The sequence below is a fragment of the Oncorhynchus keta genome, chromosome 8, assembly GCF_023373465.1.
Source record: "Oncorhynchus keta strain PuntledgeMale-10-30-2019 chromosome 8, Oket_V2, whole genome shotgun sequence".
Taxonomy (NCBI): Eukaryota; Metazoa; Chordata; class Actinopteri; order Salmoniformes; family Salmonidae; genus Oncorhynchus; species Oncorhynchus keta.
In genome coordinates, this window is record NC_068428.1 from 5,049,536 (window position 1) to 5,063,047 (window position 13,512).

The 13,512-nt window shown below is 43.0% G+C and overlaps 1 protein-coding gene across 1 annotated transcript; it reads left to right on the forward strand.

The window, feature by feature from the left end:
• The first annotated feature begins 329 nt into the window (after positions 1-329).
• On the forward strand, positions 330-11,937 carry LOC118386582 (zinc finger protein 501-like). The gene is made up of 2 exons (XM_035774274.2): positions 330-871; positions 10,281-11,937. The coding sequence occupies exons 1-2, from the start codon at positions 577-579 to the stop codon at positions 11,402-11,404; spliced, it is 1,419 nt and encodes a 472-aa protein (XP_035630167.2). The 5' UTR covers positions 330-576; the 3' UTR covers positions 11,405-11,937.
• The last annotated feature ends 1,575 nt before the right edge of the window (positions 11,938-13,512 follow it).

The window sequence follows — 13,512 nt, forward strand, 5'->3', positions numbered from 1 at the left end:
AGAGACTCACCAGCAGCAAGAGCGACATCATTGATGTATACAGAGAAGAGAGATATGCCTCTGGGGTCAAAATGATCTATGTCAGAAGTATGGTTCAATGCAAATATGTAGTGGGTGTAAAATTTGTTTTAAATTCTCACTCATTGAAAACGAATCAATCAACACATGCTTCTCTTTGAACGACTTAATATAACATTAAACTTTTATGAAATAAATGAAAAATAAACGTTTGGTTCCTCAACTGCACTGCCCACTCCAGTCAGCAGATGGCAATGTGCGTCTTTTAGGTTCAGGCGATGCTGCCAGTGTGACGTATAATCTAGTGGACGGGACGCTGCTTCAACAACAACAGCTAGTTCAGACACCTCGGTAGCTTTCTAGCAAACATAGCTACAACATTAATGCTCTGTACACTGTTTTGGTGTATATTTGTCGATGTGTATAAAACACACTTCTGTCGTATGTACTTGTTGGCCCATTTAATTATATATTTACGTTTTTTGTCAGCTGGCTGGTTTGCTAAATTAGATTAGAACTAGGCGAGGCGCTAATGCTAGCTAGCTAACATCTCCAACCATGAGTTCACTAAGCTACTCTCCTTCTGCTAAAGAAGAGAAGATCTGCTGGGCGGAGAAAGAAGCTATCGTGAAAGAGGAGGTGGAAGAGGAGGCTGTTACAATACAAAAACAAGTAGAGGGTGAGGCTGTTACCGTGAAAGAAGAAGACGCGTTCAGAGTGAAAGATGAGGAAGATGTTACAGTAAAAGAAGAGGAGAAAGAGGAGGTTGCAGTGTTTGGATTGAAAGAAGACCAGGGAGAGATTACTGTCACATTGGAGGAAGAAGAGGAGGTTGGAGATCTGTTTAACACCAGTAAGTACCGTCTCTGCAGTTGTTGAACCAATATGCAGTAAAGGGGTTCTACACTTTAATGTTGTTCTGTAGGAATGGCTGAAGCTACACTGGAACTGTAGAACATCAAGAGTGGACCATCAACAAAACGTTAACAATTGATCAAATGCATCCAATGACAATGCCTGAAATACTATAGTCCTCAATATCTCCTATTAGCTTATCCCAAGATATACTCTTAAAGGGGAAATCAGCAGTTGTTACATCCATTTTGGGACTAATACATTAATGACATGTACCCATTGTTTCTTGAAGAAATCACGTAGAAATGCCTCATGAGCTTAGTTCAACTGTCATACCCCATCAGAACCCAGATTTTGAAAATCAAAATTTTAAATATAAGCTTTTTTTTCTCACATCAATAATTTCACACAATACTTTCATATCACATCAAAATAGGTAACCAGTTGCGATGCCCCAAACGGTAAACCAAATTAGTTTCTAGTCTTTTCTCCTTCCTTCAGGCTTCTTTTTCTTCTTTGGCCTTTTTATGGCGGTTGGCAACCAACTTTAAGGTGCATTACCACCATCAACTGGACTGGAGTGTGGACCTCAGTTCATATTTCAATCACCCACGTGGGTATATACCAAGACAGTTGTGAAGATGGCACAACAAAACCTCTTCCCACTCAGGAGACTGAAAAGATTTGGCATGGGTCCCCAGATCCTCAAAAGGTAATACAGCTGCACCATCGAGAGCATCCTGACCAGTTGCATCACCGCCTGGTATGGCAACTGCTCGGCATCTGACCCTAAGGCGCTACAAAGGGTAGTGCGAACGGCCCAGTACATCACTGGGGCCAAGCTTCCTGCCATCCAGGATCTATGGAATAGGCAGTGTCAGAGGAAAGCCCATAAAATTGTCAGAGACTCCAGTCACCCAAGTTATAGACTATTTTCTCTGCTACAGCACGGCAAGCGGTACCTGAGCGTCAAGTCTAGGACCAAAAGCCTCCTCAACAGCTTCTATCCCCAAGCAATACGACTGCTGAACAATTCATAAAATCGCCACCGAACAATTTACATTGTTTGCAATTAGAGATCATACGTTTCCTGTAGTTCTTGACCAGTTTTGCATACACTGCAGCAGGGATTTTGGCCCACTCCTCCATACAGACCTTCTCCAGATCCTTCAGGTTTCGGGGCTGTCGCTGGGCAATATGGACTTTCAGCTCCCACCAAAGATGTTCTATTGGGTTCAGGTCTGGAGACTGGCTAGGCCACTCCAGGACCTTGAGATGCTTCTTACGGAGCCACTCCTTAGTTGCCCTGGTTGTGTGTTTCGGGTCGTTGTCATGCTGGAACACCCAGCCATGACCCATCTTCAATGCTCTTACTGAGGGAAGGAGGTCGTTGGCCAAGATCTTGCGATACATTACCCCATCCATCCTCCCCTCAATACGGTGCAGTCGTCCTGTCCCCTTTGCAGAAAAGCATCCCCAAAGAATGATGCTTCTACCTCCATGCTTCACAGTTGGGATGGTGTTCTTGGGGTTGTACTCGTCCTTCTTCTTCCTCCAAACACGGCGAGTGGAGTTTAGACTAAAAAGCTCTATTTTTGTCTCATCAGACCACATGACCTTCTCCCATTCCTCTTCTGGATCATCAAGATGGTCATTGGCAAACTTCAGACGGGCCTGGACATGCGCTGGCTTGAGCAGGGGGACCTTGCATGCGCTGTAGGATTTTAATCCATGACGGCGTAGTGTGTTACTATTGGTTTTCTTTGAGACTGTGGTCCCAGCTCTCTTCAGGTCATTGACCAGGTCCTGCCGTGTAGTTCTGGGCTGATCCCTTACCTTCCTCATGATCATTGATGCCCCACGAGGTGAGATCTTGCATGGAGCCCCAGACCGAGGGTGATTGACCGTCATCTAGAACTTCCCTCATTTTCTAATAATTGCGCCAACAGTTGTTGCCTTCTCACCAAGCTGCTTGCCTATTGTCCTGTAGCCCATCCCAGCCTTGTGCAGGTATACAATTTTATCCCTGATGTTCTTACACAGCTCTCTGGTCTTGGCCATTGTGGAGAGGTTGGAGTCTGTTTGATTGAGTGTGTGGACAGGAGTCTTTTATACAGGTAACGAGTTCAAACAGGTGCAGTTAATACAGGTAATGAGTGGAGAACAGGAGGGCTTTCTTAAAGAAAAACTAACAGGTCTGTGAGAGCCGGAATTCTTACTGGTTGGTAGGTGATCGAATACTTATTTCATGCAATAAAATGCAAGTTAACTACTTAAAAATCATAAAATGTGATTTTCTGGATTTTTGTTTTAGATTCCGTCTCTCACAGTTGAAGTGTACCTATGATAAAAATTACAGACCTCTACATGCTTTGTAAGTAGGAAAACCTGCAAAATTGGCAGTGTATCAAATACTTGTTCTCCCCACTGTATATATATATTTTTTAATGTTGCTTACACCCTTCCCCAGAGGTGTCTCATTTTTGTGATTCATTGCTGATTCCTACCTGTAGCTCACTATGAGGTGTCAAGTGATACAGGTTAAGGGCCCTGTTGGAGATCAGTGGTTGGTTGCGGAGTCGAGGGAACTTGCAGGGTTGGACACGGCTATGTTATTATCGCACACACAGTCTCTGTGGTTCAAATGAACCCCATTCCTGGGAATTAGATTTGATTACAAATCGCCCCTGTCTGTTACCACAGAAGGGTTCCAAGTCTGTCCCATTCCCAGCTAGGTTACAAGGCGCTTTGTCGCCAGTACTTGTGACTGGTTGATAGGGGAAACCTCCATGCTTATTATAGAAAAATAGTTTAGGGAAAAACTATTTAGTAAACTGAAATAAAATAGCAAACCTGTTCGAAAAACAAACATTATTCTGAAACTATTATCTTTGCCAACAAATAAAAACATTGCATTCTGCAGCTAGAAAATATCCTAATAGTAATAAATATCCTATAAATCACATTGGCTGCACATGGCCAAACTTTAAACATTGTATCAACTATCAACTGGGTCAGCCCAAAACTCGAGATAGCAAACTTGCAACATTGTATGAAATATTCTGGGCCCTCAGTTTCCTGCGCCAGTGAGTTCTCTATTTGTTCAAGGGATAAGAAGTAATCAGGTATTTTATGACATTTCCACTGGATCAGAGCATTACATTTTTCCGTTTTATTCTGAGTGGTTATCAAAAGGGCGAGAGCTGAAAATATTTTGAGGAACTATTGTTAATTTTTAATTGATTTTAATAAGACTGTTTCCCTACTGTTTGAGGTGAAGAAAAAATTACCTTGAAGCTCCACAGCTCATTAGTGGTGGTGTGTTAAGACAATCAGACATACTATCAGACATCCCCAAATGGGCACATTTATAGGTCTACATTTGTGCGCAGGCCAGGTAGACTAGTCCTACTTCTATATGTGTAACCAGGTAGACTAGTCCTACTTCTATGCGTAATCAGGTGTGCGTTCTTAATCAACATTGACAGGAGTGTTTCAAACAAAAGACAATGAATAAATGGACTAAATTGACATATCTTGCGGGGTCAGGTCTGTGTGGTCTGCCATGGGCTGTTTCATTTAGTATCCGTTTGGTTCGGTTGGGGAAGGATAGTATTTCCCCGTAGTATGTTATACCGAAGTTGACCGACTGTAAGGGAGTGTAACTTTATGACTATAATTACTGTTCCCTGAAGGAGGGAAACGAGGTACACACCTGCTTGCCCCCCTGGGTCAGAGAAGAGCGGTACAGCATACTATTAAATCCACACGTTATGGCAATAACTACTGTTCCCTGAAGGAAGTTTCCTGAGTTCTACTCCGCTAGCCAGCACCTCTCCTAAACAGGTGTTCTTCTCTAAAGGAGGGAAAGATGTACAACACCTGTTTGTCCCCGTCCCTTCCTGGTCGGTGAAGGGCGGTATTAAATTTAAGGAATAAATCCGAGCCTAACACTCATCACCTGTGGAAGGCGGGGCTTCCAGCGAGTTGCGGATTTAACGAGTATGTTGTACCTAGTTTCCCTCCTTCTGGGAAGAGTAGTTATGGTCATAACGTTAAGCTTGACATATGATGAACTTCAACTTAAATATTGGATCTTGCTGTCGGACAGTGTTTTGATTTCAGATCTCTGAAATGCTCTCTAACTAAGTAACATTTAGTGGCTCCTTATGTTATGCTGGGAAAACAGTTTTCATGGGCACAGCAATTCTAAATCATTTCAGTTTGCTAAATCCAATGGTTCTGAGTCACCTTAAGTTGATTCACAACACCCAAATGGATACTGTCATTAACGCGGTCATTCAATAATTACACATAATACTTAATACTGTAGCTGTTTTGTTAGTCGCATGTTCAACTATCATATGCGGATCCAGGAAATAATTTTCTGAATGCCAGTCAAATGACAAACATCACAACATGCAACAACAACCAAAGTGATTCTTCATTCATTACTCTGGTAAAGACAGTTATGCTGTGCTCCATGTTGGATCCAACATCCCTTACAAATTGACGTTATTGTCTGCTCGATTTACAGTAGGGTCTTGTTAGTCAAATCAAATCAAATTTCATTTGTCACATACACATGGTTAGCAGATGTTAATGCGAGTGTAGCGAAATGCTTGTGCTTCTAGTTCCGACAATGCAGTAATAACCAACAAGTAATCTAACTAACAATTCCAAAACTACTGTCTTATACACAGTGTAAGGGGATAAAGAATATGTACATAAAGATATATGAATGAGTGATGGTACAGAGCAGCATAGGCAAGATACAGTAGATGGTATCGAGTACAGTATATACATATGAGATGAGTATGTAAACAAAGTGGCATAGTTAAAGTGGCTAGTGATACATGTATTACATAAGGATGTAGTAGATGATATAGAGTACAGTATATACACGTATACATATGAGATGAATAATGTAGAGCAGAGGTGGGCAAACTTTTTGACTCGCGGGCCACAATGGGTTCTAAAATTTGACAGAGGGGCCGGGCCAGGAGCATTTGGAGGGAGTGTTTGGGCCGGATATACTAAAGCATTAAATGTAGTGTGTGCAAACCTCATAGCACAGTAAGAACACTACAACCCAATTTATTAACTGTCTTTCAAATGTGAAAAATAGCCCTTATCAGTTAATAAATTTGTCTCAAGGAATATGCAAGATATGGCATTTACATACTATTTCGCAGATACTGGGAGGAGGAAATGTAAATAGATTAAAATAACATACGCACTGTGATTTATCAAGATTGCGTCTGTTTTTAATAAGTTTCAATCGAAGGTGCAAAGTTAAAGAAATCAACATTTATTGAAAAATGGAATCACTTTCAACATTCAAAACATATTATTACACAACGAAATACTCAAGCTCAATAATATCTACTTGTGTTAAACTCCGCAAAATCATGGATGGATTGTCCTGACCGCGCGCTCTACAAACTCGCCACGGACGCCCTCGCCTTCACGCGCAAACAGTACACGTGTATCGTTGCCAAGCACACAGACATAGGCTGTATTAAATATCCTACCTGCAGCTGAAAATTTAAATTTAAATTAAGAGCGATGTGCGGCGTGTTAATTAAGCTACTGTACCGCTGCTGTGCGTAAATGCGCATTGCTCTTAATTAAAAGACGCACTTCCAAACTTTCCATATGCATTTTTTCATAACACAGCAGAAAAACTCACCATTTCAGTGGGAACAGTGTTGTTGGTCTCCCTTTTTTGCCAGTGCATCAAAGTCTGGAGTTAGTTTTGTTGTGGCAATTCTCAGGACAGATCTGAGGTGTTGGTCAGTTAACTTGGATCTGTGATGGGCTTTGTTGATTTTCATGACGCTAAACGTCACTCTTGAATTGCAGTTTGTCGGTGAAAAAAGTTCTGTTGACTCTGTAAATTAGCTGCCAACCTCTGAGCAGTAGCCGCCCGTTCTTGTGTTGACTGCTTGCTAGCATAGTTTGCATGCTTCGTGGCAAAGTGACGGCTGATATTGTACTCTTTGAAAACCGCAACAGCTTCTTGGCATATCAGACATACAGCCGTTGATCGGACTTCAGTGAAGAAGTATTTTGTTGATGCGTTGTGCAGACCTCACTACCCTCTGGAGAGCCTTACGGTTGTGGGCGGAGCAGTTGCCGTACCAGGCGGTGATACAGCCCGCCAGGATGCTCTCGATTGTGCATCTGTAGAAGTTAGTGAGTGCTTTTGGTGACAAGCCGAATTTCTTCAGCCTCCTGAGGGTGAAGAGGGTGCTGCTGCCCCTTCTTCACGATGCTGTCTGTGTGAGTGGACCAATTCAGTTTGTCTGTGATGTGTACGCCGAGGAACTTAAAACTTACTACCCTCTCCACTACTGTTCCATCAATGTGGATAGGGTGGTGTTCCCTCTGCTGTTTCCTGAAGTCCACAATCATCTCCTTAGTTTTGTTGACGTTGAGTGTGAGGTTATTTTCCTGACACCACACTCCGATGGCCCTCACCTCCTCCCTGTAGGCCGTCTCGTCGTTGTTGGTAATCAAGCCTACCACTGTTGTGTCATCCGCAAACTTGATGATTGAGTTGGAGGCGTGCGTGGCCACGCAGTCGTGGGTGAACAGGGAGTACAGGAGAGGGCTCAGAACACACCCTTGTGGGGCCCCAGTGTTGAGGATCAGCGGGGTGGAGATGTTGTTGCCTACCCTCACCACCTGGGGGCGGCCCGTCAGGAAGTCCAGTACCCAGTTGCACAGGGCGGGGTCGAGACCCAGCTTGATGACGAGCTTGGAGGGTACTATGGTGTTGAATGCCGAGCTGTAGTCGATGAACAGCATTCTCACATAGGTATTCCTCTTGTCCAGATGGGTTAGGGCAGTGTGCAGTGTGGTTGAGATTGCATCGTCTGTGGACCTATTTGGGCGGTAAAGCAAATTGGAGTGGGTCTAGGGTGTCAGGTAGGGTGGAGGTGATATGGTCCTTGACTAGGCTCTCAAAACACTTCATGATGACGGAAGTGAGTGCTACGGGGCGGTAGTCGTTTAGCTCAGTTACCTTAGCTTTCTTGGGAACAGGAACAATGGTGGCCCTCTTGAAGCATGTGGGAACAGCAGACTGGTATAGGGATTGATTGAATATGTCCGTAAACACACCGGCCAGCTGGTCTGCGCATGTTCTGAGGGCGCGGCTGGGGATGCCGTCTGGGCCTGCAGCCTTGCGAGGGTTAACACGTTTAAATGTTTTACTCACCTCGGCTGCAGTGTAGGAGAGTCCGCATGTTTTCGTTGCAGGCCGTGTCAGTGGCACTGTATTGTCCTCAAAGCGGGCAAAAAAGTAATTTAGTCTGCCTGGGAGCAAGGCATCCTGGTCCGTGACTGGGCTGGTTTTCTTCTTGTAGTCCGTGATTGACTGTAGACCCTGCCACATACCTCTTGTGTTTGAGCCGTTGAATTGAGATTATACTTTGTCTCTATACTGACGCTAAGCTTGTTTGATAGCCTTGCGGAGGGAATAGCTGCACTGTTTGTATTCGGTCATGTTACCAGTCACCTTGCCCTGATTAAAAGCAGTGGTTCGCGCTTTCAGTTTCACGCGAATGCTGCCATCAATCCACGGTTTCTGCACGTTTTAATGAACTCGCACACCGAATCAGCGTATTTGTCAATGTTGTTATCTGACGCAATACAAAACATATCCCAGTCCACGTGATGGAAGCAGTCTTGGAGTGTGGAATCAGCTTGGTCGGACCAGCGTTGGACAGACCTCAGCGTGGGAGCTTCTTGTTTTAGTTTCTGTCTGTAGGCAGGGAACAGCAAAATGGAGTCGTGGTCAGCTTTTCCGAAAGGAGGGCGGAGGGGGGGCCTTATATGCGTCGCGGAAGTTAGAATAACAATGATCCAAGGTTTTTCCAGCCCTGGTTGCGCAATCGATATGCTGATACAATTTAGGGAGTCTTGTTTTCAGATTAGCCTTGTTAAAATCCCCAGCTACAATGAATACAGCCTCAGGATGTATGGATTCCAGTTTGCAAAGAGTCAAATAAAGTTCGTTCAGAGCCATCGATGTGTCTGCTTGGGGGGGGGGGATATATACGGCTGTGATTATAATCAAAGAGAATTATCTTGGTAGATAATGCGGTCGACATTTGATTGTGAGGAATTCTAAATCAGGTGAACAGAAGGATTTGAGTTCCTGTATGTTTCTGTGATCACACCACGTCTCATTAGCCATAAGGCATACGCCCCCGCCCCTCTTCTTACCAGAAAGATGTTTGTTTCTGTCGGCGCGATGCGTGGAGAAACCCGCTGGCTGCACCGCCTCCGATAGCGTCTCTCCAGTGAGCCATGTTTCCGTGAAGCAAAGAATGTTACAGTCTCTGATGTCCCTCTGGAATGCTACCCTTGCTCGGATTTCATCAACCTTGTTGTCAAGAGACTGGACATTGGCGAGAAGAATGCTAGGGAGTGGTGCACGATGTGCCCGTCTCCAGAGTCTGATCAAAAGACCGTCTCGTTTCCCTCTTTTGCGGAGTCATTTTTTTGGGTCGCCGGCTGGGATCCATTCCGTTGTACTGGTTGAAAGGCAGAACACAGGATCTGCTTCACAAAAATCATATTCTTGGTCGTACTGATGGTGAGTTGACGCTGATCTTATATTCAGTAGTTCTTCTCGACTGTATGCAATGAAACCTAAGATGACCTGGGGTACTAATGTAAGAAATAACACGTAAAAAACAAAAAACTGCATAGTTTCCTAGGAACGCGAAGCGAGGTGGCGATCTCTGTCGGCGCCGGATTCTAGGTAGTCTGTCTGCAAACGGAGATACTTAGCTCATAATGTGTAAAGAACTGTTTTGCATGATGGATAGGCTATTGTACAACACACAGAGCTATTGTCCTTTATTCAGGACATTTAGAATGACAACACATTACAGAGTAGCCTAGTGGGATTATTCACAAAATTATCTGGGTTTTTTCCATGTTTCACCTGAAATATTAAATGATGTATAGTCCGAGGTCTATGTTGTTATTATTAGGTAAGGTTATGGGTCCTACAGTAGGTCTATGTTATTGGTATAACTAGTGGTTTCTGCATTAGCATGGATGAGTTTCTACAACCAAATTGAGTCTACATTGCCCTCGTGCCAATTTTAGCAAACACAGAAAGGGGCCTATATTGGAGACCAAAAGTCGTCTGGCACAGCGCTTAGGATTTCAACAACTTTAATAACTTATTTCTAGCCTACAATCATTGATGTTACTACTAATGTGAAAACAAGAAAAAATATTACTTGTTGCTCACTTGACTGTCTTAAGATAATTGTAACATTCATTACAGATGTCAATTGTTGTTCAACATCATCTATCATGTTGGTATCACCTTTTACAGTGGATTTCTGCTGTTGTGGCCTTAACCATCTGTCTGACTTTAGGAGAGAGACGTGACTACCGTGGATCCTCTGGCGAGTCTCTGCAACATCATGAAGCTGACAAGGCAGAGAAGGACACCTCAGGGCACCTCAAGAAACACCAGCGGAGACCCACAGGGAAGAAATCTCACCGCTGCTCTGACTGTGGGAAAGGTTGCAAATCTTCATCAGAACTTAAAGTACACCTGCGAACACACACAGGAGAGAAATCTCACCACTGTTTTGATTGTGGGAAGAGTTACTTAAGATCAAATTCACTAAAAGTACACATGAGAATTCACACTGGAGAGAAACCTTATAGCTGTGATCAATGTGGGAAGAGTTTTACTCGCTCAAACGGCCTGATGGTACATCTGAGAGCACACACAGGAGAGAAACCTTATATCTGTATTCAATGTGGGAAGAGTTTTACTAGCTCAAGCTGCCTGATAGTACATCTGAGAGCACACACAGGAGAGAAACATTATAGCTGTAATCAATGTGAGAAGAGTTTTACTCGGTCAAGCAGCCTGGTATCACACCAGAGAAAACACACAGGAGATAAACCTTATAGCTGTAGTCAATGTTGGATGAGTTTTACTCAGTCAAGCAACCTGGTATCACACCAGAGAACACACACAGGAGAGAAACCCTATAGCTGTGATCAATGTGGGAAGAGTTTTACTCAGTCAAGCAGCCTGGTATCACACCAGAGAACACACACAGGAGAGAAACCTTATAGCTGTGATCAATGTGGGAAGAGTTTTACTACATCTAGCCATCTGACTATACACCAGAGAACACACACAGGAGAGAAGCCTTATAGCTGTACTCAATGTGGGAAGAGTTTTGTTACATCTAGCCATTTGATTTTACACCAGAGAACACACACAGGAGAGAAGCCTTATAGCTGTAAGCAATGTGGGAAGAGTTGTACTCGGTCAAGCAACCTGGTATCACACCAGAGAACACACACAGGATTGAAACCTTATAGCTGTGATCAATGTGGGAAGAGTTTTACTACATCTAGCCATCTGACTATACACCAGAGAACACACACAGGAGAGAAATCTTATAGCTGTGATCAATGTGGGAAGAGATTCTATGATAAAAGAGCTCTAAATAAACATCAGAAAATACATATATAAAGGAGTTGTTTCATGATATCAATGACATTATGTCACAATGTAGAATGTTTTAAACATTGTAGTAGGAGTGTTTTAGTGATATCACAATGTACAACCATAAACGTTGACATTATGGGGTATTGTGTGTAGATTGATTTGGAAAACAATATTATTTAATACATTTTAGAATAAGGCTGTTAACGTAACAAAATTAGGAAAAAGTCAAGGGGTCTGAATACTTTCTGAATGCTCTGAATATGATATTGGTTTACTGTTAGAATAAGTTGTTTGACTACAGCAATACAGTTAAAGCAACAATGCATCGACCTAGAAAATGGATGGCCAACCTTGCTGCTAGAGATCTAGCTACTGGGTATGCAGGTTTCTGTTCTAGCCCTGCACTAACACCTGCCATTGTGCTGATTATTTGGATTAGACACTATTCAACTATTCAATCATGTCTTGTTTTGGAGTCAGATGGATGTCTAAATCCACTGCCCATTTCCACAGGTGTTCTTTATGATATGAAATAAAGTATTGATTCTTTGAATGAAGTAAAGTGTATTTTTGGGTAATTGAACATTCCCTGTTTGCCTGTTTTATTTGGTTGTTACTCTAATTTAGTCTGACATTGCACAGATTTGCAGCTGATGTCCTTGGTCATTGGTGTGGGTGGAACAGCTGATGTCCTTGATCATTGGTGTGGGTGGAACAGCTGATGTCCTTGATCATTGGTGTGGCTGGAACAGTCCCTGTCTGACCTGTGATGCAGCCTCTGTTCACAACAGCACTTCATACCCACGAAGCAGCAGCCATTATCCTACCAATACCACGATCTGGGTGGGGCTAGGATAACAGTAGTGTTATCGATGGCTACTAGGGCTTTCTCACTTTGTCTTTCCTTGATTATTCACATCTCCTTACCTGTATTGTGTCAAAACTGTATTGGAGGAGAAGGTACAAGGTCCCTCCCCTCTGACCTTCTTCTCCAATGGGTTTTTAGAAGGATACGAGGAGAGTAATTGAGGAAGGATGAATTGAGAAATACCCTAGCACTCACCTGTCAACTAACTCATGTACACACTCACTGACCTCCTCAACCTCAACTCACTCACCCCTCTGTTACACTCACTGACCTCCTCCTCCTAAACCTCAGCAGCCAGCGGAACTGAGTCAATCTAGTACCCATAGAATGAATGTTGTGTGTATTTCATTCTGCTCCATTTAAACATGTTTTTTTATTTTTTTTACTTAAACTTTATTTTACTAGGCAAGTCAGTTCAGAACACATTCTTATTTACAATGACGGCCTACCGGGGAACAGTGGGTTAACTGCCTTGTTCAGGGTCAGATTGACAGATTTTTACCAGCTTGGGGATTCAATCCAGCAACCTTTCGGTTTCTGGCCCAACGCTCTAAGCACGAGGCTACCTACATTGACTCAAATCATTATTTAATTATGCTACACTGCCTCATCAGTATTTAATTATGCTACACTGCCTCATCAGTATTTAATTATGCTACACTGCCTCATCAGTATTTAATTATGCTACACTGCCTCATCAGTATTTAATTATGCTACACTGCCTCATCAGTATTTAATTATGCTACACTGCCTCATCAGTATTTAATTATGCTACACTGCCTCATCAGTATTTAATTATGCTACACTGCCTCATCAGTATTTAATTATGCTACACTGACTCAAATCAGTATTTAATTATGTTTCATTGATTCAGAGCAGTATTTAAATCTGTTACATTGACTCAGGTCAGTATTTAATTCTGCTTCATTGACACAGATCAGTATTTAATTCTGCTATACTGCCTCAGATCAGTCGGTGTTTGCGTTATACTGTCTGTGGCATAGGAGGAGGTGAAAGCGGTGTGACTAGCAGACGTGAGCTCTAGTTGCCATTGATGTGATGTCATCCCACTGAGACTTGAAGTAGTCTCCTATCTGTCATGAATGGATCTATTTTAATACTGGAAGCATCTCTGCTGCGGGAGGATCTCTGGTAATTTGCACAGATCAGCTTCATTCTGCTACACTCGCTGTCCTCCAGTGGTTGGCATGCTAGCTACAAGTGTAATTTAATTGGTGTCCTGGCCCAATCAGCCATACAGGGA